General features: G+C 39.2%; 1 protein-coding gene across 1 annotated transcript in view; it reads left to right on the forward strand.

Annotated features, from left to right (window-relative positions):
- The first annotated feature begins 12,967 nt into the window (after nucleotides 1–12,967).
- Nucleotides 12,968–27,179, forward strand: part of LOC115787031 (platelet-derived growth factor C-like) — a 52,994-nt gene continuing 38,782 nt past the window's right edge. The window contains exon 1 of the mRNA XM_030739596.1: nucleotides 12,968–13,145. Within this exon, the coding sequence (XP_030595456.1) occupies nucleotides 12,968–13,145 (178 nt within the window). The remainder of the gene's footprint in view (nucleotides 13,146–27,179) is intronic.

Here is a 27,179-nt window from a genome sequence, read left to right on the forward strand (position 1 = left end):
ATGCGCAGTAGCGGCTGCACAGAACTGGAGAGCATCACTCCCATCAGCACCACGGACAGCCGCTCCCCGCCTCCACATCCACAGCCGCTGCTAAACGGAGACGTGACGTGACGGCAGGAAATAAAAGCTCTCTTTCACATGATGGACCCAAACGCATCACTATTTATGGCTGGGTCTGTGTAGTATTTAGCAGCAGACGGATGAGAATAAAAAGGGCTGTATCAGAAATTATTGATCCAATACGATTCATACTAAAGCTTCTATTGATATTGATTTATGTAGTAATCTTGTTCCGTAGTAAGACCAAGACCTAGATGTGAGAGAAAAAAATGTGACTCCTTAAATGCCTGAGTGCAAAAAGATAATGATATAGGCTTAATCCATGTTTCTATCATCCAGATAAAAATTATTATTAGTGGAATCATAACCCTCTTTTAATGCAGTGTTTCAATATTATTGATCAAAGTAATGTTTTATTGACATAATACAGGAGTCTCAAACTCATTTTAGTCTGTAGCACACAAACAGGGCAATTTGATCTCATAATTTGTGTATTTAAGCGTATTTTCATATTTGGTAAACATTCAGCTTATTTATGAAATAGATATTATACAGCCTTAGATATTTTAAGTTAAATTTAAGCAATATGTCTCAGGTTTTCCACATTAAGGCAGTTTACTGTCATTACAAAAAATATCACTACAGAAAAATGCACCTCCACAGCTTCTTGGCTTGACTATCTTATTTTGGTGTGGCACAGAAGGCCAAGGGTAATATTAATATTGCAGAGCCGAGCGTGGTTTAGACCTCTGGCTCAAATGAAATTAACAGTTTTGACAGAAACTCTCATGACATGATCCATTCTCACAGACTTGCAATCCAGTGCTTCCTGGTGCTAAACAGAAATAAAGAACGATGTCCTTCTCCTCTGTAGGTTCACACTTTCCAAAACCATTAAGTGGCCCAAACTGGCTGGCCAGTTCTAAGAAAAAAAACTTTCTAACTAGCAACGTTGGTGAAAAGCACTGTCACATACATTTCCAAAGCTGAGTTTTGTTTTTCCTGGAGCTTTTTGTCACGCTTTCAGGATTTTGTTCAGCATTATTATAATTTGTGAGTCTAGTTTTGATCTTACTCATCATTCTTATTTGTAATGTTCTCATTTCCTGTTTTACTCACCGTTTCCATGGATTAGCCATCTGTCTTTTGTCTTTGTGTGTTTGCCTTTTTCCTCCTGTGTTCTACCGCTGTTGTGTAATTCAGTGTCAATCTTAATATTGCTGCGTTAGGTGTTTGTCTCTTGGTCATTTTCCCTTTTTTACTTTAAAGGTTAGTCTCACGTGTCTTGTTCTAGTTTTATTTCCTGTTTTCATTTCCATCCTGTGTGATCATCTGCCCCACCCTCATTGTCTTCACCTGTTGTTAACTATTCACCTGTGTCTTATTCCCCCACCTGAGTTTTGAAAGGAACACTTTAAAAACACATCAGATCTCAGTGGAAGGGGGGGGGGGGCAGCAGCATATTGAATATCTGTACTGATATGGGCTGGGTAATGTATTAGGAGTGAAATGAATCCACGTCCCTGGGGACTCTAACCTGCACCACCCCCACTGCCACACAGCATATATGGGCGCCTGCTCAAATTCTAAGCCATCCTGGTGTCTGTGAATCCACATCATTTGATGGAAGTGAAAACTATCAACCTACTGAATTCAAAGACACCCCAAAAATCAAAGTAAAAACAGTGATGCCACAGGCTAGCCAATTTTGCTGAAATTTAATTGCAGCAGCTCAAATTGGTGTGCGGTAGTTTTTAATGGCCTCCATGAGCTTGTATGCATGGCTGACAACATCGGAGCATGCTCCTAATGAGATGACGAGTGGTGCATCTTCTCCCAGATCTGGCATCACTGAGCTCCTGGACCTTTGTTTGTCCACCACTATGATGTCCGGTTGGTTAGCCATCGCAAGTTTGTCCGTCTGTCTCTGGAAGTCCCACAGGATCTAAGCTCTGTTATTCTCGACCACCCTTGGGGGCGTATCCCATTTTGACCTCGGAACTTCCTGGTCATACATGGCACAGATGTTCCTGTATACTATGCTAGACACTTGGTTATGGCATTCCATGTATGCCCTGCCTGCTTCTATCTATCTATCTATCTATCTATCTATCTATCTATCTATCTATCTATCTATCTATCTATCTATCTATCTATCTATCTATCTATCTATCTATCTATCTATCTATCTATCTATCTATCTATCTATCTATCTATCTATCTATCTATCTATCTATCTATCTTCTTAAGGACATGACTTTCAGATACAGTTCCCATGCTGTAGATAGTTTTTAAGGCTTCTTTTGTCCTCCACTTGTCCAGTTTACTCCAGTTTTTCTTTGCTAAGTTCTCTGTCATGTGTAGACACAGCACTAGTGTTGTAGTCAAGACCACCTAACCCGAGACCGAGACAAGACCAAGACCAGAGGGTATCGAGACCGAGACAAGACCAAGACTTTTAGGGTCCGAGACCAGTCGAGACCAAGACCGAGGGGGGGCGAGACCGAGACAAGACCAAGACCAGTGCCTGACACTACATGACACAATAAAATGTGAAACATGATCAAAATCACTTCTCAAATTGATCTGAAAGATCCGCATTCCCATAAAATCATCCTGATATTAAACACTCACAGCTCAAATAAATATAACCATCTTTATTTAATACTCCTGGGTGACTTCCATCATTTATCACAGAATGTAAAACAATTATTCATAGTTCATCACAATAGTCTTAACTTTTCTCTGCCTTTCATAAACTATGCATAAAGTTGTGTTGTTTTTAAACCAACAACCTTTGTAAAAATGGATGCTTTTTCAAAACCACATAGCTAAATGTGTAAAACTGAAAAAATGGCAAACACTCATCAACAGTAAGAACTAAAGCCTTTAATCTTATACAGATTAAAGCTGCAGGATGTAACTTTTATAAAAAAATCTGGTTTTTACATATTTGTTAAAACTGTCACCATGTCAGACAGTATGAGACCGATAATCTGCGAAAAAAATGGAGCTCCTCCCTGAACCGCTCCCAGTCAAAAACAACCAGTCAGAGCCAGGAGGAGGGTCTTAGCACTGTCAATCACTCCTGGTGTATGCTGCTCAATGTAGTTGTGTGCAACACTTCATAATTTGGTATCGATCCTATGTAAAGTAAACACAGGGCCATTATCACCGATACTGATACCAATACTTTTTAATAATTATGAAGAATTTCCATGAAGTTTAACAGGTTTGAGATTTTTTTCCTTTGGATCATTAATTAGTTAAAACCCAGGATAGAATTGGGCAAAGTTTATATGTAAGTAGAAAATACTTTATCAAAATAAAAGTTATTGTTCTGAAACAATAGAACAAAACAATTTTCCCCATAAATTGATGTCTGGATTTTTTTTTTCATAAATTAAGTGTACAAAATCATCACTCAAGAACAAATGCAAACTTTTTTCCAGGTAGATTTTTCAGAAAGTATAATAAAAAAATTTAATAAAAAATGTTCCTCCATTCACTAATTTTCTACAAATTTAAATTTAAATTTGATTTAAATGTTTCATAGCAAAATCCTTTTTTTTCCCAAATAAAATATGTTATGCATCACATGACAGTATAACAAAACACTGTGGGGATGGGAGGAGCAAAGTGCTCTGTGCTGTGACAGGAGCGACACTTAGACAGTCAGCTCGCATCATTAATGAAACCGCAGCACTGCATACAGGAGAGAAACTCAAGCCAAAGTATCGATCTCATCACACTGATATTGATCAATACCAATACAACGTTGGCATCCATATTATCGATATCAGGATCAATCTGCCCACCACTAGCTCAATGTACTGATGGCGGAGAAACAACTTACTTACTTCTCTGCTGTTACCATTGGTGGTGGCCATGGTAACTTCCGGGTTCTAGCAAGAAATATTTCTCACCCCAGCACTAATGCTAATGCTAATTAGTAAGCTAATACTAACCACCAAATGCCGCTCCCACTTGTTAATTGAGTGATGGGGCCTAAGACATAACCAGAAAGCAGTAATCAGTTTTTTTGGACGTGTAGTTACATTTCTCGAGGTGCATGTCAAGTTTGCTTCAGAGAGGATTTTCAGTTATACACAAAGGATCAATACAGAACTCTAAATCAGGCCTTATTAGATCGATAGAATGATCATTTTTGCATATAATCCAGAAAAGTTACATTTATACATCACGCATTTAATGTGTCCCAGAGTGCCGTTTCCTTCCACTGTGTTTGCAGAAATCACATAAAAAAATACACAACAAAAACATAATCCAGATTCCTCCGCTGCTAATAGCATTTCCTACATTTGAATATCAGCCACCATATTGTGAGCATAAACTATCACGTTTTTAATGCAACAATAGGAAGTGACATCATCTTGCTGGGAACTGTAGTATTTTATTCTTGAAGGCCTCTCATAGCTCTACTGGTGCTGAAAACTAATGTTTGACTATGGCTTTCTGAATACAAGTAGGGCTGCAACTATCAATTATTTTAGTAATCAAGTATTTAATTGATTACTCCGTCAGTTAATCAAGTAATTGGATAAGAAATAATTTTTCATTTTAACAATTCATCAGCTTATTTTAACTTCCGTACTGCAGATGTTTCTCTGTGTGAAACAAACAGGGTGGATGGAGCAGCTACAAAGTTCTCTGTTCTTCATGTTGTTGATCAGGTGGTTGATAAAAACATTTTGACGGATCCCCTCTGTACTGATGGTGGTGGAGGGGGCACCGAACGATTGCTAGTGCTAATGGCAGCCCCCCTTTCCCCAGTACACTGTGGTTATAGATCAGTTCTGGTGGCTACAGCTGACGTAAAGAAAAAAATAACAGCTGACATCCTCTGCACAACACGCGCGCACATTCAAACATGCGCACTCACAGCACAGAGAAGTGGGGGCGTGAAAAAACATCTCAGCCATCCACTCGTGTTAAAGGCTCGTTTTTGTTTTTTTTGGAAATGCTCCGCTTACACGGAGACACCTGAGCTGCAGAGCTGAAACCAAACATCAAAGCAACAAATTTGTGTCGAGGATTTTTAATAATCGAATTGCGTTATTCCAAGAATCGTTGCAGCCCTAAAACTTGCATTAAATTTTTAGTTTGTGTATCAAAATACATGAAGGTTGGTATTTACCTTTCATGCTGGGATTTTTTTGTTGAATCGGAAGCCTGAAATTTTCCTTTGATCTTCATTTTCCCTCTTACTTCGCTTGGTGTTCATGCGGTTATTTCGATTTATGCAGCACACGCGTGACCATAGTGAGATCAAACATACACATTGTGAATGAAACTGTCCGTGCTCTGTGGTAGATTGCAAACTGCGGTGAAATGATACAGGCGTAAGCAGCGATAATAGCAGCGACCTAGCAGCAGAGTCTGCGAGGTGCGCTCCTTTGAGAGGCAGAGGAGCGCAATCTTTGTTGGATTTGAATCAGTACGTTTTGCATCCAATAAAAGCAAAGATGTTAACAAATAAATTGGACAGTATTCTGGCAATTTAGTGATATTTCCACAGCTGTGGTCTTGACTGGTCTTGAAATAAAATCCCGAGTCCTCAAGGTCCGAGTCCATGACAAGACCGAGACCAAATGCGGTCGAGTCCATGACAAGACCGAGACCATCAAAAAGCGGTCTCGAGACCGGTCTCGAGACCAAGACCGATCTCGAGTACTACAACACTACACAGCACTGTTTTATTCCTTCAGTTAGGTGCCTTTTCTTACTTGAATGTGTCATAGGTCAGTGTTAAGAAGCTTAACGCTTAATAACAAACAAACAAACAAAAAACATTCCTCTGAAAATGGTCAAGTACAAGGACTGAACTGAAAATGAGTGAGGAAGCAGCCAATGCCCAAATATAAACCACTTTTGACACTTTTGCACACTTTTGCATGTGTTTACAGTTAGGTCCACCACAGAAACCATTTCTTAAAATTTCACACTATTTTCATAAGAAGATGGAGAAGAGAGCTTAGAAAAATGGAAACTGGAAAATCTGCAAATCCATATTGGCCAAAATGTGTCTGTTCATGGGAATGAGATGCACTATAAATTTACCGAAATCCCCACAACAACTGTTTAATGGACTTTTGCCTCTCAAATGCTGTTATAGCCAAATTCAGTAAGTTGGATTTAGTCGCTACGTCTGTGCTGTCAGCCTGTTTGTTAAAACACGTTGAGGATTTATAGCAGGACGAAATGTCTTTTTCATTTTGGTGTGCAGTGATTACGTTCATGACCAAATGAATGAAATGAAGGATGGACATATAAATGAATGCAGATCTTAAATAATAATAACTGACTGTGACAAACCTATTGGCAGAAGACCAAATGGCTACAAACTCATCAAAGATTATCACTTCAAACGGTCCTACCATTAATTTTTATACTCAGTCTAAAAGCCATTGTATATAAAGTCATTTTATGAATCATATATAAGGCTTTTTATGTGGCCTATGACTGATGCTCCTCCATGTTGGAAAGGATTCAGGGCTGTAAATAAATATTAATCTAAAAATGTCTTTCTGCTCCAAGAAGTGTTTGCTAAGAAACTCAGCTAAATAGTGTGTGTGTGTGTGTGTGTGTGTGTGTGTGTGTGTGTGTGTGTGTGTGTGTGTGTGTGTGTGTGTGTGTGTGTGTGTGTGTGTAATGTCCTCAACTTGTCTCCAAGTCTTTCTCTCCAAACATTTACAAGCACTGTAAAGCTTGGCTAGGTGGGTGACCCGCCAATTACCTTAAACCATTTAATAATAAGAAGAAATAAATATACACTGGCTGTGTTATGACAGCTTATTATTAAATCTTAGGGATTCAAACAATTAATAGTTGAGCCATAGTTCCCAGTTTTAACTGTGTCTTTCCAAATCATATAAAATTGCTGTTGGCTTTTGAAATCTGTCTTCAAAAGTAGGTCGTGTCTAGAACTGGTTATCTGGTTGATGACAGAGATGACATCAAATTTACTTTTTTATGTCTGTACAGATTTGGAAGAACCACAACATGTGCCTGGATTTAATTGTTGTCATATTTTTCTTCTTTTGGAACCTTCTAAAACATCCAAAAATGTTTGTGCCCCTTTTCAAAGAAAAAAGAAAAAAATTAAGACATTAAGAAAAGGGAACAGTAAGGCAGATCCTTTGTTTTTAAGTCCAAAAAAAAGGAGAAAAATCCAGGGAGCTTTTTTCCCCCACAGATTTGATCCATATCTCATGCATCATTATGTCAAACAACTTGTGCGGTCTTCCTGCGATGATCCCTGTAGTATAATCTTGATTGACAAGGCATTCCATTTGCATACACAAATTAATCAGCACCATATGCATAGAGATTAATGATTTATGTCACAGGGCAAGACTCCGGTGCTACAATATAGAGGCAGACATTCAAGCACAAGGATTCTTTTGTGTTGTTTAGGAGACTGTGCACGGGCTGGCTGGCTGGCTAAGAGCCATGAGTGTGATGGACAATCATATGCCATTCCAGAAATATGTCAGGCTGGACTGAAACAACCTACTGTGGTTTAATACAACCTGGCATGAAAACCACATTTCTGCTACCGCTGCAGCTCTGAAGAGTTATATGTGTTGTCACATTGTAATTCAAATGAAAAACAAGTTTTTGACAGATCTGGAGACAAAGAAGTGTACCGCTAAACATTTTATTATATTTTTTTTCTGTGTGCTGCTTAGTAACAGGTCCGTTTTCATTTTCGTGTTTTAACTGAACCCAGAGAAGCTTTGCTGCCAAAACTTCAGATTAATGAGATAAATTATTTGGAAGAGGAACAGGGACATGTCACAGGAGCTGATATGAGAGTAGTCATGATGAATGAGAACTTAATGTAAATCATGAAGGATGGAGATAAAACTGTATTTACTGAAAATACAGTAGATTCACACGTCAGCTTGATGTTTCTATAGAGTGCTGTCATTTGAGGTGTGTGTTAAGGTGAGTGCTGTCAAAATTACTTCCATAGACATTTTCTATTTTGCTATGTACAAGGAAAATACATTTCAAGCTGTCTGAAAGTGTGGAACATGTTCATTACACTAGCACATCAGCGTCTTCCAACGTCCTGGTTTATTGATCAAAGTCTTTCCCCGCTGCATGATGGTTTCTCTGTCTGATCTGTAAACACACATGTGATCTATTCAAACACTGTGCTCATACTTCATAAAAGCAATAGGTGAGGGGAGACACACACAGATTTAAAACTACAATTCATCATTGCACTGCACAGGGTTCCAGTTCAATAATGTATTGATGAACTTTGGCAGTCTAATATCAGATCCTTCATCATTAAATGAGCAGATTGCTATAATGGAAACTGAGTCTTCCTTGTCAGCAGATGTTTAGTAAGTGCAGCACTCTCCAAAATTATGGTGGAGGCATCGAGCCAGAAATCTGTTAAGCAGGAGAGTTCCTTTCAGATATTTTTGGACCACTTTCCTGCTTAAGGAGGGAAATCCTGAAGGACAAGAAATTCTCTCCAAACTGAAATGTCCAACATTACTAAACAATTACAGTGAATGAAAATTTTACACGCGTTTGTGAAAGCTTAAAGGTATGTTAGATTAATTTCAGCAAGGTTAACAACAGAGCTTGTTTTATTTGTTTTGAGTATCTATATTCCACAACTTTCCCAAATGTTTACATTAGATTTCTAAAACACTAAAAATCTCCTGGATATCAGAGCAGTGGTTTTTATCCAAGCTTGCACTGTCAAGTTGCAGCCTTGCTTCTTTCTCATTTTCAGAGCATCGAGCAGTCACAGACTGCATTATTAAACTAATAATTTGATTTAAATGGAATTTAGCCGCAGACAATTGTATTGGACATCAGTGTATTTGTTTTTGTGTGATTTATGCATACAGCACAACATGCATCAGTGTCTAATGAAGCCAAACTGAAGTAATGTGCTACAGTAGACAGTGACTATGGCAACAAGGTCACACACTTGAAATGACTTGAAATGCACTGCAACTTGTGACAGTTTTGATTTGTGAGGTTAGCCATTAACATTAGTTAATAAAGATTAATCATTCAAAGTATCTGAATTGTATAGTGCATAATCACATGAATAATATGAATATACTTTATGTACAATACTACTTTGTGTGGTTTGTACAGGCTGTGCTGTGACAATCAGTGCTCCAAAAAAGCATATTTGTTTCTGCTAAAGCTCATTAGAAGGAAGTGTCTGTTAATGTATTTATTCATAGTTACTGTAAAGATTGAGATTTCACATACAAAACATGCTGCGTGAGTAACACATTATGATGTATTACCGACTATGCATCCAATCAGTACCCAAAGCCATGCCTCCAACACAAGTGACTTAAACTTATAGTTACATATTAATACAGTAATAATGCTTCTACTTCTGGTCTTTCAGAAGGCTTTGAAAAGTGTTTATTATCCTTCTGCACTTCTTTTTTCACCACATCAAAGTCCAGCTTTGAAGCTCTTCATGGCAGGGTGATCTGATTATGACACATTGTACATTTGATAACGTTAGTGTGAGCACAACTTGTAAATATCTATGTGAGAATATGAAATCAAATTACCATCCATCTATTCACTTCCGCTCATCCTGTTCAGGGTTGCAGGGGGGGCTGGAGCCTATCCCAGCTGTCATAGGGCGAGAGGCAGGGTACACCCTGAACAGGTCGCCAGCCTGTCGCAGGGCCAACACAGAGAGACAAACAACCTTTCACACTCACACTCGCATTCACACCTATGGGCAATTTAGATTAGCCAATTAACCTAACCCCAGTAAGTGCATGGCTTTGGAAAGTGGGAGGAAACCCACGCAAGCACGGGGAGAACATGCAGACTCCACACAGAGAGAGGGAGAGGCCTGGGCCAAGGTGGAATCAAACCCAGACCTTTCAGATGTTATTCTAACTGTGAGGCAGCAGTGCTAACCACTGCGCCACTGTGCTGCCAAAATTACCATAACGGATTAAATCTATCACTTTTTATGTGAACCCCTGCACTGCACATTGGGGTATTAATGTGTCATAAACTTTGAAAGACAAGAACAAGCCATGCAGTAGAACTACCAAGAACTACCATAGAGCTGTACTTTGTTAGTTATAATCATTTTTAGACATAGAATTGAAACATGCTTGAAGATGAAGGCTCGAGGAGCAGCTTTGTGACCATGAACAGGACAAGCAAATGGATGTTAGAAGACCGGAAACATCTTGAAATACTGGATTAAATATGTTTTCTTCTGTGAAATCAAAATAAGTGTTGTTTTGAACAGAAAAAGAAACTTTCCACAGCACCTGCAGTGGCATCCAGAAATTCAAGGGGCAAAACACTGCATGTAGCCCTAAGGGGCACCACCAGGGGGCTCCGGTCTCACAGCCATGTGCAGCCAGGGGCAATTACTGAAACTTTCCACTTATCAGCATGAGACTTTAAGGTCAATAAAAGATCAACATTTCACTAATATGAAAGTGTGACTGCTTACTGAAAGTCAGTGCACCTTTTAGAGGATGAATATTAGCATGACCTACAATGATGATAAATGTAACCGCTATGTGTGTGTGTGTGTGTGTGTGTGTGTGTGGTGGGGGCTCTTTTTTGCTCTGTTGGCATATTTTCCATTAAACCACATAGAATGTTTAGCGGGATACGAAGCCAAAGTTCATGCTGCTGCTACAACAGGTTTCACAGTCAAAATGAAGCGATCTAACATTTTCACTCCCCCGTGTTTCTCTTCACCACAAAAGGAGGAGACAGATGTGTTTAACAATAATGACTGATTGTTGGAGGGCATTTGTTTGCTTGACAGTATGTGTCCCAAAAAGGCAAGCAAGGCTAATGGGATTTAGGCAGTAGACGATGAGTGTGAATTCTCCATTGTATACATTTCCATTTCCACTCTACTCAGTGGACACAGAGCCCTCCTAGCTGGCTTGTCTCTGCATGTTTGGCATGACCCAAAAGGCCTAACTTGCTTCTAATTTCCTCTGTTTATTATATTTCTTTGTATCAAAGCCTTTGCGTTTCACAAGACCACCATGGAAGCAGCAATCAAATGTGGACAACAAGACAAAATACTCAGATTTTACAGACAAAACCTCATGGGGTGAATGAGTGTGTGTGTGTGTTTTTGTGAAAAAGAGAGGGATTCCACAATGTGAAGTGCTGACATCTGCTGCAGGCACTTGCAGGGCTGGAATGTGATACCCTCCTTTACACAAAGGGCCTTGGCCCTTGCAACAGGCACATGAAGACCTCTAAATGCCCCTCTCCACAGGGGCAACACGAGTATGAAATGACTGCATCAGTGTCCCACGCCTTCTTTCCTGAACCATTAACTTTGATTAAAACCACAGAAACCTCCCTGCTTACCTTGATGCTGCAGAGATCATTGCTCTGCATTCTCTTTGAGGTGGTAGTTTCTAAGCTATGTGAGACTGGGGGTAAATTGCTGCAGCATTGCATCATGTGTCTGGCTCAATGGGTTCAATATGTCTCCAGCTCTCCTTTGATTGTTGTGTCTGTGCTACAGCAGACTTACCATACAGCGGGGGGATCCACTGTTGCATTTTGCCAACAATAGGATGGGAGGAACCACATAAAACACAGTTGATGAGGTACAACATTGTGCCGGGGAGAAAGGAAATTGGGAACAGGAGGGAGTATTGTTTCAAGCGGTGTCTCTGCTTTGATATGACAAATTGAGAACCTTAAACGTTTCCTTCCACAGAAACATTCCAGAAGAGCACAAAAATGCATGTTAAAAAGTTTTCTTTTGGGGGACATTTATCTTTCATTCAGTGAATCAAGGTTTTAAACAATTACTCAATGGTTAAACAATGTTGCTTAGGAATGTTGTATGGAAGGTTTTAGCTCCTGATGTGAATACATCCTGTGAGCTACACTGTATATATTACACATCGGATGGACCATGATTTACTGGGCTAAAAATGTAACCAGGCCACGATGCTGTAGCCCAGTAAAATAAGCAGAAAAACAGAGGAGCACTAAGACAGTAGGTACAACACAGTAGAAAGTGAAATGTGTCTGCAAATACCCTGAAATGTCTCCTTGATATTTTTTTTTTTGTGTCTTATATTTAGCCTAAAAACTTTAAACGTTACCCTTTTAGTGACAGAGAGCCATTAAACCCTTAACCCTGCGAAAAGAAAATACTTTAAATGTGTGAAAGTGTTTGCAACAAACCAAAAAATGGAACCGAAAAGGGGTGAAACACCAGGCAGCAACTGAATAGTTAACATCCTGGGGAGTTTCCTCCGCTGAGAACTTCTAGCTACTTTATGTATAGCACCTGTTGTGCCGTCAGTTGCCAGTCTCCAAAAAGCCAACCCCGGGCGCGCAGCGATATTTTATCTCAGTCTCCAAGTTATGACTCTAGACCGCGCCACACAACAGAAATCGTCTCGGTGTTGAATGGTTTCTGGGTACAGGCTGTATCAAGTTGCTGCGCTCTCTCGCTGTCTCAGTGTGTGAGCTCTTGCTGTAATGCGTAAAGATCTGCAGGGATTTATCAGACGGACTGAAGAACGCACCGTGGACGCGCGGTTTACCCAAAATGCATCTGTGTATTTTTAATGTTTTCGTTTCATAGATGATATGCGTGCACAAGGGTGGTTTATAACTAATACCAGGATTACAACAACACAAAAGTAAACTTTGCTCAAACTTTCCGTTGAACCAACAGGTGCGCATTTGCTTTGCGCAGCAGCGGCAGGTTTGGAACCTCTGCAGAGGAGTTGTTCTTATTTATCAAGTTAAAAATTACACGTTCTTCCGAAGGACTGATGCTTCAGATTAAGTGGATTTTACTCTGCGTTTATCCTCTCCAAATGTGTCCGAAACAGCACCGGTGTCCTGTAAACGACGCATGTGTGTGGTGATACAAACCGTCCCGTCTACAGCGCTTTGTAATCGCCATCTACCACTCATCCAAATGATCCTTTCATTAATATTCATTCTTGCATCGCTTCTCCAACAATATGGGTCGGAAGCTGAATCAAGTCCTGTCAGCAAATTTCACCTTCCAAGTGTAAAGGAGCAAAACGGTAAGTTTTCGATGGATTCTGTTTCAGTCTCAAAAGTTAATACGTTCAAACTTTGGATTGTCTTACACCCACAGCTATACCTAGATGCTCATTCTTACCCAACTTAAAGAGATTCCTTTAAAAATGCACATCTTTGTGCATTTTTTGAATGAATAGGAGCATTTTTATTTAGTTCAAACAGCATTATCCAGGAGAGGAAGTGCAGCATTATCCTTTGCCTTTAAAGTGTACCCCTGCATGTTTAAGAGGGGAAACCCTCCTGAAATTCCACGTCCCCGAGAGACGTTTTTTTTTTCTTTTTTTTTTTTTCTTGTGATCATAAAAAAAGGCTCCATTCATACAGGAGCAGTCACTCAGGGCGATGTAATTTGCTCATGTGAAATGACTCCAATGAACTGCACCAATTCAGAAATCCTTTCTTCACCCTTTTTTCAGTGTTTTGTGTCCATACTTGTGCCAAGACGATAATGTTTAGGTGGATAAATAAATAATTATATTGCCATCACGGGTAATTTGACAGTCAAGTTATTTGTTGTTGTAGGCATCTTTCAGATCTTAATATAATACCTAAGATTGCGCATTAAGAATTCTTATGTACTGGTCCCTTATAGGCTATTCCCAATCCTGACATTACCAAAATAAGCTTATTTATATGCTTCATATGAATGATGAAGGTTTATAAGAACTACAAAACAAACCAGGATATTCTGGTACTAGAAATGCAAATCATAAGGAAAATTTTTTTAATATTAATTGATATAAACTTCATATATTACTCAGTCTTCAATAGCCAGTAGGTTTGACTGGACTTGTGTGAGGACATGCAGCGCTGACTTCACTACAGTTAACAGTCAGTGCTGGGAAATCAGAGCCTCCTCCTGGGATATCCAGGTTTAATCAGGACGACTGAGAAAGGAAAACAACAGAGAGGAGGGAGGCGGGAGGGAGGGCAGGGAGAGTGATGAAGGAGGTGAAGGGGGAAGTGTGGTGGGGGAGATGTTAAACTGTCAAAGAACTCTTTAAAAAGGCGGTCACACTTTGGCTGAGGGCAAAGCTGGCCAGACCGTCTGTAACCTTTGACTGGAGTGTCTGAGTGCTCTATTCTGCTGTGCTTGATTGCAGATGGTCTGTGAGACAATTTGATATCGATCTGATGGAGGGGAGAGAGCCAGACCTGTCTGGCATGTTTAGTAGTAGTTGCCTGGAGAGTTACGGTCCCCAGTTGTATTAAACTTGGCAAGCGGCTGCTGATGACTCCATAAGATATCAGAGGGCACCATCTCCCATTGAGAGCCAGAGCTGCTCAGAGTAACAATCTGTCACAATGAATGATTGGGACAAAAACTCTCAAAATGAACTCTGAAATCTAAATTCTGTGTGTTGTGGTGATAAATAATGTGAACATTTCCTTCCTCCACCAGTGAGAATTGTGTTACAGCATCATGCATGCCATTTTCATGTGTTTGCCACATAGCTATAGGGTTTCATGGTTGTTAAGAAAAAAAAAAAAACCACTTCTCCATTCACTCCAAAAAAGCTGTGCACTGTTAAGTTTTGAAAATGAAATACTGCTGAAGGAAAATGGATGTATCCATCCACTTCAAACACCACCACAGCTTTAAGTCAGAACACAAACATATCTTTAATTGTATGGAAAAATGTCTTTTTTAAATGTTGTTTTATAAAAGGTTACAACTGGACTGAATGCTGAAAAAAGTCAGAGGCAAAGACATTGTGTTGTTTTTACCAGAAAGACATCATGAGTGATGCAGGACATGTAAGCCTGCCTTTCTGGACTGAAGCAAATAATGTCAGAGAATCTGATCCAGGCAGCTTTATTTTCATTCTCAACCATTTCGAAGAGGAAATTAGCAGTTTATGTCTTCATAAAACATTTTTTATACGACACACGATTTTGATTTGCTATGAAAATACATGATTCAGACTCTATTGAGTGGCATTTTTCAGGAAATGCTCTCCCATCCAAGCAAATACACCAAAAAATACACTTCACCCTGTCTTCAGGCTTATTACTTAATAGCCTCTAAGCTTGTTTCATTATGCGGTGATGGCCTGACATTAGCTGTCAACACTGCACATCCAGCTAAAGCTCCAACTCAGTCTCCCAATCACACAGGTCATCTCAGGAGCACCTCTTCATATCACTTCCCTGAGTGAAGTGGTTTACCTTCTCCTTCCCCATAGAAGGCTATGTTTTTTGTTTTGTTTTTTTTACCTAGGCCACCCATAAGCACAGAGCCAGATATTTTCAGAAAAATCCAGCAACAGATATTTGTAGGAGATGTGGATTACCTGTGATATTCCCACATATCCCCCCTGAGCACCGCTGGAGAAAGGTATGCACCACACTAGACCTGCCAATGATCACAGAGGCTGCTGTTCCGCTAAAGATTAAGAGATTAGAGGGAGGACTGAGGTTATAAGGGTCACAGGCCTACGGGGAACATATGCAATGTACCACATATACATACATGAAGGACAGAGGAGCATTATACATTCACTGGGTTATGATGTAGATAAATAAGACATTTGCAGTGAGAATTTAACAACAGGGAAGACAGTGGGTGGCCTTGTTAGGAATCATAACTGTTTCAGGTGTAACACAGAGCATGCTGTCTATTCGTTCACAGATAGCTGAGAACAGCTGTTCATAGCATACTTGTAGAGTAGCAAAGTAGGAGGAGTCATTTCGGTTGCTGGCAAAATCCTATTCATTTAAGTGATTGACAGCTCAAGTACTTCTAAGGCTTGCCTAGCCACAGTATTTAAAAGATTACCAACTGCCTTGAGAAATACCTGCTAATTTAATAAAGAGTCAGATACCAGCCTGTGTACAAAATCACTTGAGGGCAGAAGTAAATTGCAATTCCTAAGAAACATTTTTTGTAGGAAATATCTCATCATAGAGCCGAAACGTGCACACGGAAGCTAAATGTTCTACTTTACTGAAGCCATATATGTCGGTGAGTTTAAATTCAATCACTTTTTTGACTTTGGGTCAGTTTCAGTTTCATTCAAGGACTGATGAATCTAAAAACATCCATTGCAGTCAGTGGAGCAGGTGTTTATGACACAGCTTTATTAATTAGTATCTTCATAATCAAGATTTATTGCAGGGTTGTTTTTTTTTTTTCACACTACATTCTAAATAAAGTCATTATCCCACAATCTGACATTTTTTCCATTAAAGATGAAACAGACATTTCATACAAATTAGGGCTCTATTATGTCACCTCAAGTCATATTGTACAGTCTATGCATATAAAGTTAAGAAGCAATATTTTTTTTTGTGTGTTTTTTTTTCCTTGTCAGCCCACTGTTACTAAATCTGCCCTGACAAGACCAAACATAGTCATTTATACTGGGTCAACCCTCTTCTACTAAATGTGACCAGCTGGCAGTCATGTTTCCACTATGGTATTTTAAGTGGTTCCCATAGTGCTTAACTCTGGGTTTTAATTTGAAATTATGATACAGCTCTCAAACCAGACATAACAAAACTTACCTGCCTTGGAATCTCTGTTCATTTTTTAATACAGGTTAGATGTTTCCTGAAGCTGGGAAAGCTTGTTTCCACTTAGAGGGATCCATGCTTTGATGGATGCGCTTGAATGAATGAATGCAGCACTGCGCAGTTAATCATTGCAGCGGGCATTGCAATAGCAGCCGGTATGCTTGGCTGAATTAAAACCATCAAAGAAAATGGATGGGTCGACTCTTCGATAAACTCAGTGGGAAGCAAAGAAGGCAGAAGTTACACCAAGGAGCTCGCTATAGTGAGATGAAAAACACAATTATAAGGAGAGGTCTTTATTTGCTGCGTGAAGGTGATGGATTTTCTCATTTGTACAAAGGAGTTTGGCTTCTTGTTCCTGTCCATTGTGGAAGACACTAAATATGTCAGCTTCTAAGTAACCATTTAGTGTTAGTGAGAAAAAGAAAAATTATGCACTTATGTGAATTTTCCACAACAGCAGCAGTAGAAACTACTGGATACAGGCAGGTCTATGTCTTCTGGCAGGAGGAAATTTTCCCCTCAACATCTCACTCCGGAGTGGGGGACCCTGGATAAAAGTGTCTATGTTTTTCCTGTCAGCACTATTTGAACATGGAGTGCTGTATTTGGCAAGAAAAGCATGCCACCGCCTGCCTGCTGTTTGTCATTTCGGGCAGCCAGTGCACTGTCTGTCCCACCACCTCAAGAGGCTAAGGGAGTTTCGGGGGGGGGGGGGGGGGTCTGGGTCATAGGTTTAAACTCCAGTGAGGCAAAATAGTCTCTATAGAAACGCGCTCTGTCTGTGCCTGGCTCAATGTTAGTGAATTTTTCTTCACTGCACACAATGCTTTGGCAGCCAGTGGCATAAAAGCCATTTCTTTGTAACAACAAAATGCACGGGGGGGGGGGGGGGGGGGGGGGGCTAATACCTTAAAGCTACTTTTGGCTGCTCCTTATTCACAAGAGGTCACCACAGTGGTTAACTACACAAATTTAATTTGGCAAATCTTTATGCCAGATGCCCCTCCTGATGCAACCCTAAACGGTTTTGTGGCTCCTTTTTGGCAAACAAGGGAACTGTTACCTTGTTCTTTAAAAGGTTAATGAATGTGATTGCCTCTTTGCAACTGCACATAAGAAAAAATAAAAGAACACACCCAGAGCATTTGAAGATGTGTCTCAAACTATTAACTACAGTATAAATGCAATAGTCAGTTTCCATTTAACTAGGCTTTGGGTTCCACCAATCACTGCAATCTGTTCTGGACTCTAAAGGCTCCACATTTCATTGCAGTGGGTAGTCCTTTTCATGCATTTTTTATCATGCAGGGTGGTGCTATAGAGTTCAATTGTCCCTCAGCGTATTAAATGGATTCCATTAGGCTGCAAGAAAATTTCTCTGCTGGTGCTGCAGGGAAATAATTGAGAAGCTTGTTGCAAATGGAAGAACTTGTCTTGTAACATGTGGTTAATGTGAAAGGCTGTGTTTTAGCTCAAAAATGGTGTTTCTATAAAGCTAGTTTTGTTGCTTAAATCTAACAAAACACTGGCAGAAAAGGAAAAAGTGTTGCTAATGATAGCAATCCAAGCTGGTTTGAAGCGCTCTGATTGCACCATCAGCCATCCAACTTGCCTCCTAACTTTTATTAGACTTTTATTATTGCTTGTTCTTTCTTACAAGGCACAACAGTAATGGATCACCCACTGCATTAACATATGATGAGAACAGGATGTTGACCAAGCATCAGTATGTGACAAGGACCCAGTAAAAATTAGTTGAGCCTTGAGGGAACAACTCGGTCTCTTAACAAAATGTAAAATAGGTCTAAACTAATTTTTAAAATGTGATTTTGTGCGTACATGGAAGCAACTTTTTCTTTTTGTCCAACAATTACAATAATATTACCAACTAATTAGTGTCCAACTCATAATACAAAATTAAAAAAAGAAAATGTGTTGTGTTCAAAAACATCCTGATGCTCGCTCATTCACTACTCTCTGTGTAAAAGACATTCAGTGGTTTAACCATTCATTCTATTATAATTTTCTATTCAGCACTATTGTAATTATCGCTGAGAGCTACATGGAAGCACAAAGGTAATTTTCTATAAAATTGGACCAAGTCATCATGGGATGTACCTGAAAGTAGTGGTCTTTTTGTGTGGATTGCTTTTTCCGCTTCATTGATAAATCATAAGAAAGTCCTCGGTTTTTAAAGTTAATTGACTTTGAGTGCCTGCAATGTGCACCAGTGTCATCAACTTACCCGCATATCCTAAAACATATGTTTAACATTTTAAAATGAAGCATTTTCACCCCAAATATGATCTTTTTCAAATAACCTTATGAAGACAGAATGCATGAAAGAACATGAAAAGTAAAAAAGTGGTTAAAAATCTTCCATAATATCAGTTTTTACATCCGTCATGGTAACCCTGAACGAAGTCACTTAAGTTTGAGTGGCTTTAGAAGTTCAGTAGGCGCACTTTTTGCTCTCTGATGCTTCTGAGACGGCAAATCGGGTGTTAGGGAGCAAACACATCCATTCTTATGCACTAATAGGATAAATATTGTCTTAAAATTCTATCTTTGATGTGGCACTGTGTTTCTTTGCTTACAGCTTCTTATCAGCTCGACGTCTGCGCCAGTGTCATTGTACTGCCTCTGTCTGCTGCCCTCAAATAAGAAGCCCACTTTCAGAAATATTACCAGTTCCCAGATAAGCACTGAGAGCAGGCAATATCATTTCAAATGTTCAGCTTTGTCAGTGTGTCCTGGTGAATAGTTGTTCTGAAAGCTGCCTTTTCACTGACATTGTTAAAAATGTTTTATTATCCTTCACAAGCAAAATAAATACAGATAAGTTTTCTATCGTGTTTTTTTTCCTTATCAGTGGAATGAAATTACTTAAATCGAAAAGCAATTTAGCTCCCTAAGCGGAAGGACTTGGTGAATGTTATCAGCTGCTTTGGCGCTGTGGCTCAAGTAGCTACAGCAAGACTAGCTGGCACAGAACAAAGCAACTACACATAAAGCAGAGCGAATGAAACAAAGCAGAAAGAAAATGAGAAATTCCGAGTCAACTGCATGCCTCCGAGATCTCCAGAACAGTATGTAGACTTGCATTTATAAAAAATATTAATCCAAATACTAACAAGGTGTGCTTGATTTCTTTGCATCTCTGAAGGAGATAAAGGCATGACCCTCACAACATAAGTGGCATGCCTTTTCCATTTAGTTTATACAGTTGAGTCACTCTAATCAAACTAATCTATTCCTCACAAACACATTGTGCATATCACATTTCCATGGTTTTATATATTGTACTTAGACAGTCTTCTGCATAAGCATTTGAGTTACACAGGGGTAATTTAGGTGCGTTTTGCAATGAAAACAAAACATGTCAAGGCAAGAAATTGTACTTATCTCCTAAGCCATGTAATATAAAAACTATGATAGTACTGTCTGAAAAAACAAAGAGGAGCTCTAAAAGATTGTTTGATCAAAGGCTGGCAAGTATCATTCTTGTTGTAACAAAACAGATTCCCTCTATAACAGGAGGTTCCATTGATAAAATATTTGGATCAGCTTGAGGCTGTGAGGTTTGAAATCCAGCCAATAACACAGACCTCAGTTGTCCTGTGAGTATTGGTTTTCTTATGGTAACTGGAATTCCAGCTGGAGTAAAAATCTTGGCAATGAGATGAGTTGACCTTGGTTACTGTCTCTGGCATGGCTGCATAACTTGGCAGATGTCATCGCCTCCTATCACAGAAGTATTTCAAAGTGTTCTGTAATGACGCTCCCCTTCAGATTCAGCGGGCTTCACGGCATCACCTTGCAGTTGATTGACAGGGAGCTTGACCCAGAACAAGTGCTGAAGACTTTCACAGCTGTTTGTTTTTTTTTATGATAGAATAACACTTTGAACACTTTCTTGGCAACACATTGCCTATCAATCTATCTATCTATCTATCTATCTATCTATCTATCTATCTATCTATCTATCTATCTATCTATCTATCTATCTATCTATCTATCTATCTATCTATCTATCTATCTATCTATCTATGAAAATTTGGTGGGAGGATTCCCTTGCCCTCAGCACAGCACAAAGTTGCATTTTTCATGGTACTCAGCAAGTATATTGCTTTCAGGCACCTTGAAGATCTTAGAGGTCTTGGAGAACAGTGTTTCTGTTGATTTAGGCTGGATCTGTTGCTTCTTTTGGACTGAGATGATGATGCTGAGATCGGGGATTTGGAGGAGCTTCTCACAGAAGGTAGTTCTGTATCAGTCTGGCTCTAATGTTCTCACAAAAACAAAAAGCTACTTGTTAAAAGTTGCTCAGTTTTAACTGGTTTGACACAGCTGAGTCTTAGATCCATGCCAAAAACATGGCTAAATCTAGAGAAAAGTAAACAGTGAAGCCATGAATCAGGGGTCACAGTATGCAGACCCAGCACTGTGGCGCAAATAATCCCAGCTGGCTTCACTTTGCCACATCCCCCTTCCTCCTCATTATGATGTGAAGGGTTCGTCATGTGTGAAACTGAGCTACTAGGTTCATCTGATGCAGCAGAGACATTTCATGGTTATCAAGCACCATCATTAAGCATGCTAATTTTAGAAAGCAGCAGTGAGAGTTAGTGATGTGTGAACACCCTCTAACAGTTTAGAATACATATTAGACAGATCAGTGCCTAATGTGTAGTTTCAGCAGTTTATGAGAATAAGGAAATGATCTGTATGTAATGGCAGGATTTCAGTGACTTCAAAACATAATTCAGAACCTAAGAAGTGAAATCTCTACTACCAGCATGCATTTGGGAAGATGAGGCCTAAATAGGCCTGTATGATTAGCTTCATCATAAAACAACTTTTAAAGTATGTCTGATATTTTATAAAAATGTGGCATACAGTCTGTGCTTGGTGCAAACATGGGAAAGATGTCGAGTGTAGCGTAAGTCTGGACTGTTTGTCAGAGATATTGTTGGCATACTATATGTCCACACCTTTGCTGTTAAATATTGTTTTCACTACCATACTGTAAGTTTCTAAAATTGCACATATTATCTCTGACTCATATGTTGAAAACTGGTAGCAACATCCAGAGACGTGCATGTGTTTAAAACTTTCATCACCAGCTCTCTACATCTGTAACAGTTGCTTGTAATGTCTTTGCTGTGCACACTGCAGCTTTTAGTGAGTGTCTGCTTTTGTTAAGTAGAGATTTGTCAGTTTCCTTTGCGCTTAATCGACTTGTGCACCCATCTGACCAGAAAAAAATTCACTTCTATGTCGGACTGGACTCCAACTACTCTTCCTTTGGAGAACATTTTTTTACCTGATCGACAAGCATCTAGGAGAATCAATACTGAAGTGAATACTTTTTAGATTAATATTTTATCCCTTGTAAGATGCTTTTGGCTTCCTAGGGCTCATGCATGCATAGCTGAACCATTTACCATTTCAATGATCTTTATTTTTTCATGTGTTGCTTATGGAGGCATCTGGAGATCTACAGCGTGATTCAAATATTCATAGTTTATATGGAGCTATTTCTCCTGCTTTCAGTTTTAAGTCATTGCCTAAAATACTTAGAAATAAGTCAAATATGCCAGTGGAAATTAAACAACCTCTATTTCTTCTTTATGTGCCATTAGAGGAGAGTGAGAAAAGGACCAGAAGCTATTAAATGGAGATTCCCATCTCTAATGCATTTAAGGGGTGAAATAAAAAACACACCTGTCCCAGTAATCACTGGTATAGTGCCGTCCCATGCTGGCTGGATTATGTCACCTAGCACATGGTGAGATGTGATATATGATGCTATCCCAGTGGCACACAGAGCCGGTAACCCAATCACACATACTATTTTGAGAATGTATGGCTTTTCCCAAAGCACAAATAGGTTTTAGGTGCATGCTGGATGTAGTCAGCCTCGGCATGCTTACACTTGGATCCCCTTGAGAGGGTATCCATTTCTACAGCCCAGCTGGAATGAAAATGCACATTAGCTATTAGGTCTCATGTCTGACCAGAATGTGTGAGCATGTTCGTGTGCCACTGTCTGCGCACAGAACGGGGCCTTCAGCAGTTTCTTTTTATAAAGAATAAGTGCGATTATACAAGAATGATTTTTAGTTACTCAAGTTATGTGTAGTACAGGGTCGTGCTGTGGTGCTGGGAAATGTTTTGTCTTTGAGGTCTTCGGCACAGGACCTCACAGTTTGTTGGATACCAAAGGAAAACAATTTTACTTGTGGAATTTGCAGCTTGTTCAAACGTCAAACATAATAATGGACACAACATTACCGATCATAGGATCAAGTTTATGAATTATCTGTTTATTTGAATAGATTATTAAATAAATTAAGAAAGAGTTTGCTGCAGCAAGGTGAAAAAAAGGTGAAAAAAAAAGAGATCTGTATCTCTCAGGCCACAAGCTGGCAGAGGTCCTTGTCAATCACCTCCTTAAGCTGGAACTGGAAACAAAGAACAACAAATTAAAACAAGATGTAATATTACTTCCCATAAAGATGACATCTGAAGTAACATTTCCCTGGCCTTTCTTCTAACAATGTCCAAAATGGTTGTTTATTTTTTATGCTGGCCCAACACATTAACCTCTGGTTAGTGTTATACATGCAGTGAAGATACAGGTAGTTGCGTTTCCTTCAAAGATGAACTAAAAGCCTCTGGCTCAAAGCTGGCTCAAAAAATTAACTTTGTAAGGGGAGATACTGACACTTGTCTTGGCCGTCCTGTGGACTGAACAAACTTGTCATGAATATGATCGACTGTGTTCGTGTGGCAGTTTGCTGTCCTTGTACACTGTGAAAAAAAAAGGTTAGAAAAACAAAATGACTTACTGGAAGAGTGTGCGTTATTCATTCAACAGGCCCTCTAACAGGGAGTTAGTCATGGAGCCTTTGACAGTTCTTACTTTTACTTCTTTTGAAACATGGATATTAGTTGGATGTTGAATAGGTGGCACTATGAGGAGCTCTCTGCACATGTTGCCATGCTAAATGCCATTAAAAAGATCGCACTCGATGACTAAAAGGGAATTTGATTGTGGTTGTTTTGGGGCAACTGGTGCAGATGTGCAGAATAAAAAGGGCTCAGTGCCCAGATGTTGCATAGCTCATTATCACTTGAGGCATACAACATTTGAGAAACTTGGTGATGTGGAATTACACATAGGGACTAGATGGTGTAATTAGAAGATGGCAACAAGCTTAGAACGGTTGAAAATGGGAAATATAGAGACTGGATTATATTATTTATAGTGTTTTTTGGAAGTACTGGGTATAATGTGCATTTTACTGCTAGGTATTATGCCATTTAACTACACCACCGGGTGTGGCATTTCTCACAGCAGACTTGTATTAGCAGGAAAAGCACATGTTTGCCAATAAGCCGTGCCAGAATGCACAATACATGGGTCAGACGAGCCTTTATTAATGTATTAGACAGATCCGTGACTGGAAAGTCAAAATATCCCCTGTGACTAAGAGGTGTTTAGTGTTGTTGGTGACACAGCATTGTATTACAGACAAGTGGAAACAAGAATGACTGTAAATCTCTCAAAAAGCCTTAAATGTCGAACATTATGTGTATTAAAGGCCTTCGATCTTTAACTTCTTTAATGAAGTTAAAGATAGTGTTCACGGGCTGTAATGAGTGGAAGGATTGCGTTTGTTTCCACACAGGTGATCATTAACATGACAGAAAGTGGGCAGTTTGCCACTCAAGTCAGTAATGGGCATTTAGCTAGGACAAAAACTGTCTTATTTATTTGAGCTTTATTTTGTTTCCAGGTTTTGTACATTTGCTATATATTAATGTGTTCATTACATGTTGTCTTATCTGTTCTCTTGGCTGATCTTAAATCTCAGTTATGGACCACAGCAGTGAACACACAGGCTGGGTAGCTTTTTCCCTTGTAAATGTAGTTCCCAGTTGTGCTATAAAACTTTTAAAAGGAACCTGTTATTGTTCATATTTTTATTTTTGGAGTCAACTACACTAACACTGGGTAGAAATTCACAATGTAGCTCTTAACCTATAATTGTAAATTTAGTGTGTATTTTTCAGTATCTAAAATGCAGTTGAAGACGGAAGTACCAATTGGTATGTATAAGGATATAATAGTATATATAACATAATAAATGTTCGAGACTGGTCTACAGGGATTACTTGTGCAAAATCTTGCTTATTCTTTGAATAATTCTTTGAATAATTCTTTAAGAACATCGACTGACATTGTGTATATATATATATATATATATATATATATATATATAATTTCTTAAATTTCTTGCCCTCTTAATGTGTTTTGAGACCATCAATTGTGTTGTGAAGAGGTAGAGTTGGTATACAGGGAATAGTGTTTGGTTCCAAAAGCCATGTCTTTCTAAGACGTGGAAAAGGTGCCGTAAAGTAGGGAGGAGGAAGTGTGATGGTATGGGGGTCCTTTGCTGGTGACACTGGTGGCAATTTATTCAGAATCTAAGGCACACTTAATGAGCATGGCTACCACAGCATTCCGAGATGTTTGGGATGAGTTGGACTGCAGAGTGAAGGCAAAGCAGCCAACAACTGGGAACTCCTTCAAGACTGTTGGAAAACCATTTCAAGTGATTACCTCATGAAGCTGATTGAGAGAATGCCAAGAGTGTGCAAAGCTGTGATCAAAGCAAAAGGTGCCTACTTTGAAGAATATGAAATCTAAAACATATTTTGGTTTGTTTAACACTTTTAAGTTTACTACATGTGTTTTTTACTTATGTGTTCCTTCATAGTCTTGATGACGTCAGTATTAATTTACAATGTAGGAAACAAATAAAATAAAAAATTTAATGAGAAGGTGCATCAAAACTGGTACTGCATGTATATGACACAAAATCTGTCTAGATACGTATCTCTCTAATATCTAATATCTAATCTCTAATAATGCTGTGAGGAAGAGAGACTTCTTACAGAGTCTCTCTTCCTCAAAAAAAGGTGCCCCTTTTTCTTTCTCCTCCTCCAATCCTCCTCTCCACATCTTACATCTGTTTAGCGGCCTCTAATTAGGACTTTTACAGACGACAGCATTAAAATGGCTCAGAACCACAGGAACTAATGAGACACCAATGACAAGGCCAATCTTTCATGCACAACTCTGTTTGTCAAGATCTATCTTTCATTTTCTGCCTTGACAGCCAAAGATTGTTCAGCACTTTGTTTCCCTTCACACCTGTTGACAGGCTTAAGGGGAGATTTAAGCAGGTCACTGAGTTTGCTTGTATTTGGCAACATTTGCAGCATTGGATGCTTGCAATGTTCAGTTTTCACAGGCAGATTATGGACATGTTTGCATGCTTTCTGTCAGAGTTTTTAACCACTCTGCTGCTGCCAGTGTTTCTGTTAATGTTAAATATTATCAGTTATCACACAGGCAGAGAGAAGCTGAGTGCACCTGGATTTGTAGTTAAATGCTACTTGCATGTATCATTGTATTATAAGACAGGTTCAAGCTTCAGAAAAGAATTTTGAAGAAGTCTCAAAAACACATAAATATTTTTTAAATGTAGATAACTAATATTGTAAAAATACATTAAAATGGACTCATAGAAGACGATATGGTAAATCAGAGACCAAAATATAACAAACATAATTGGTAGGAGATAAATTAACAAATTGTAGCCCCATACCCAATCAAAGCACAAACATTTACAGTTGTTGCTAAGCGGCTTCAGTTAGTCTACCTAAATAACCACGAGACCAAGTAACAAGTATAACTTGTTACCCATGGAAAATTAATTAGTTTATTAGAAAATAACTGGTGGCAGCAAAGTGACGTGGTGGTTAGCACTGTTGCCTCAGAGCTAGAAGGTCTGGGTTCGATTCCACCTTGGCCCTGGCCTTTCTGTGTGAAGGTTGCATGTTCTCCCCGTGTTTGAATGGGTTTTCTCCAGGTATTCCAGTTTCCTCCCACAATCCAAAGACATGCAGTTAGTGGGGTTAGGTTAATTGGTGATTCTAAATTGCCCATGGGTGTGAATTCTCTTGGTGTTAGCCCTGCAACATGCTGGTGACCTGCACAGGGTGTTCTCTGCCTCTTGTTCTATGACGGCTGGGATAGGCTCCAGCCCCCCCTGCAACCCTGAACTGGATCAGCAGAAGAGAATGGATGGATGAAAATAATTGGTTACTCATTAAATGGAACTCATAGGTGCTTTCCAACATCTACAAAGGTAAACTCATTTGCAGTGAGTGCAAAACACTGTATTCCAAAGTAAACATTTGCTGAATATTTAAACTATTGATGCAGGAGAGAAACAAACATTTTTGTCTTCCACCGTGACCACCAGTCAGGCTTATATTGCCTATAAGTGAATGGGTTAGGTTTTGACCATAAAGGATTCCAGCTTACTCCCAATGACTGCACATAGCACTCCAGAGTTTTTGTCCAAGATGAATCCAATGGGTTTACAGGCTCTAAAAATATAAAACAAAATAAGAAA

The sequence above is a fragment of the Archocentrus centrarchus genome, chromosome 10 (assembly GCF_007364275.1).
Source record: "Archocentrus centrarchus isolate MPI-CPG fArcCen1 chromosome 10, fArcCen1, whole genome shotgun sequence".
Lineage (NCBI taxonomy): Eukaryota > Metazoa > Chordata > Actinopteri > Cichliformes > Cichlidae > Archocentrus > Archocentrus centrarchus.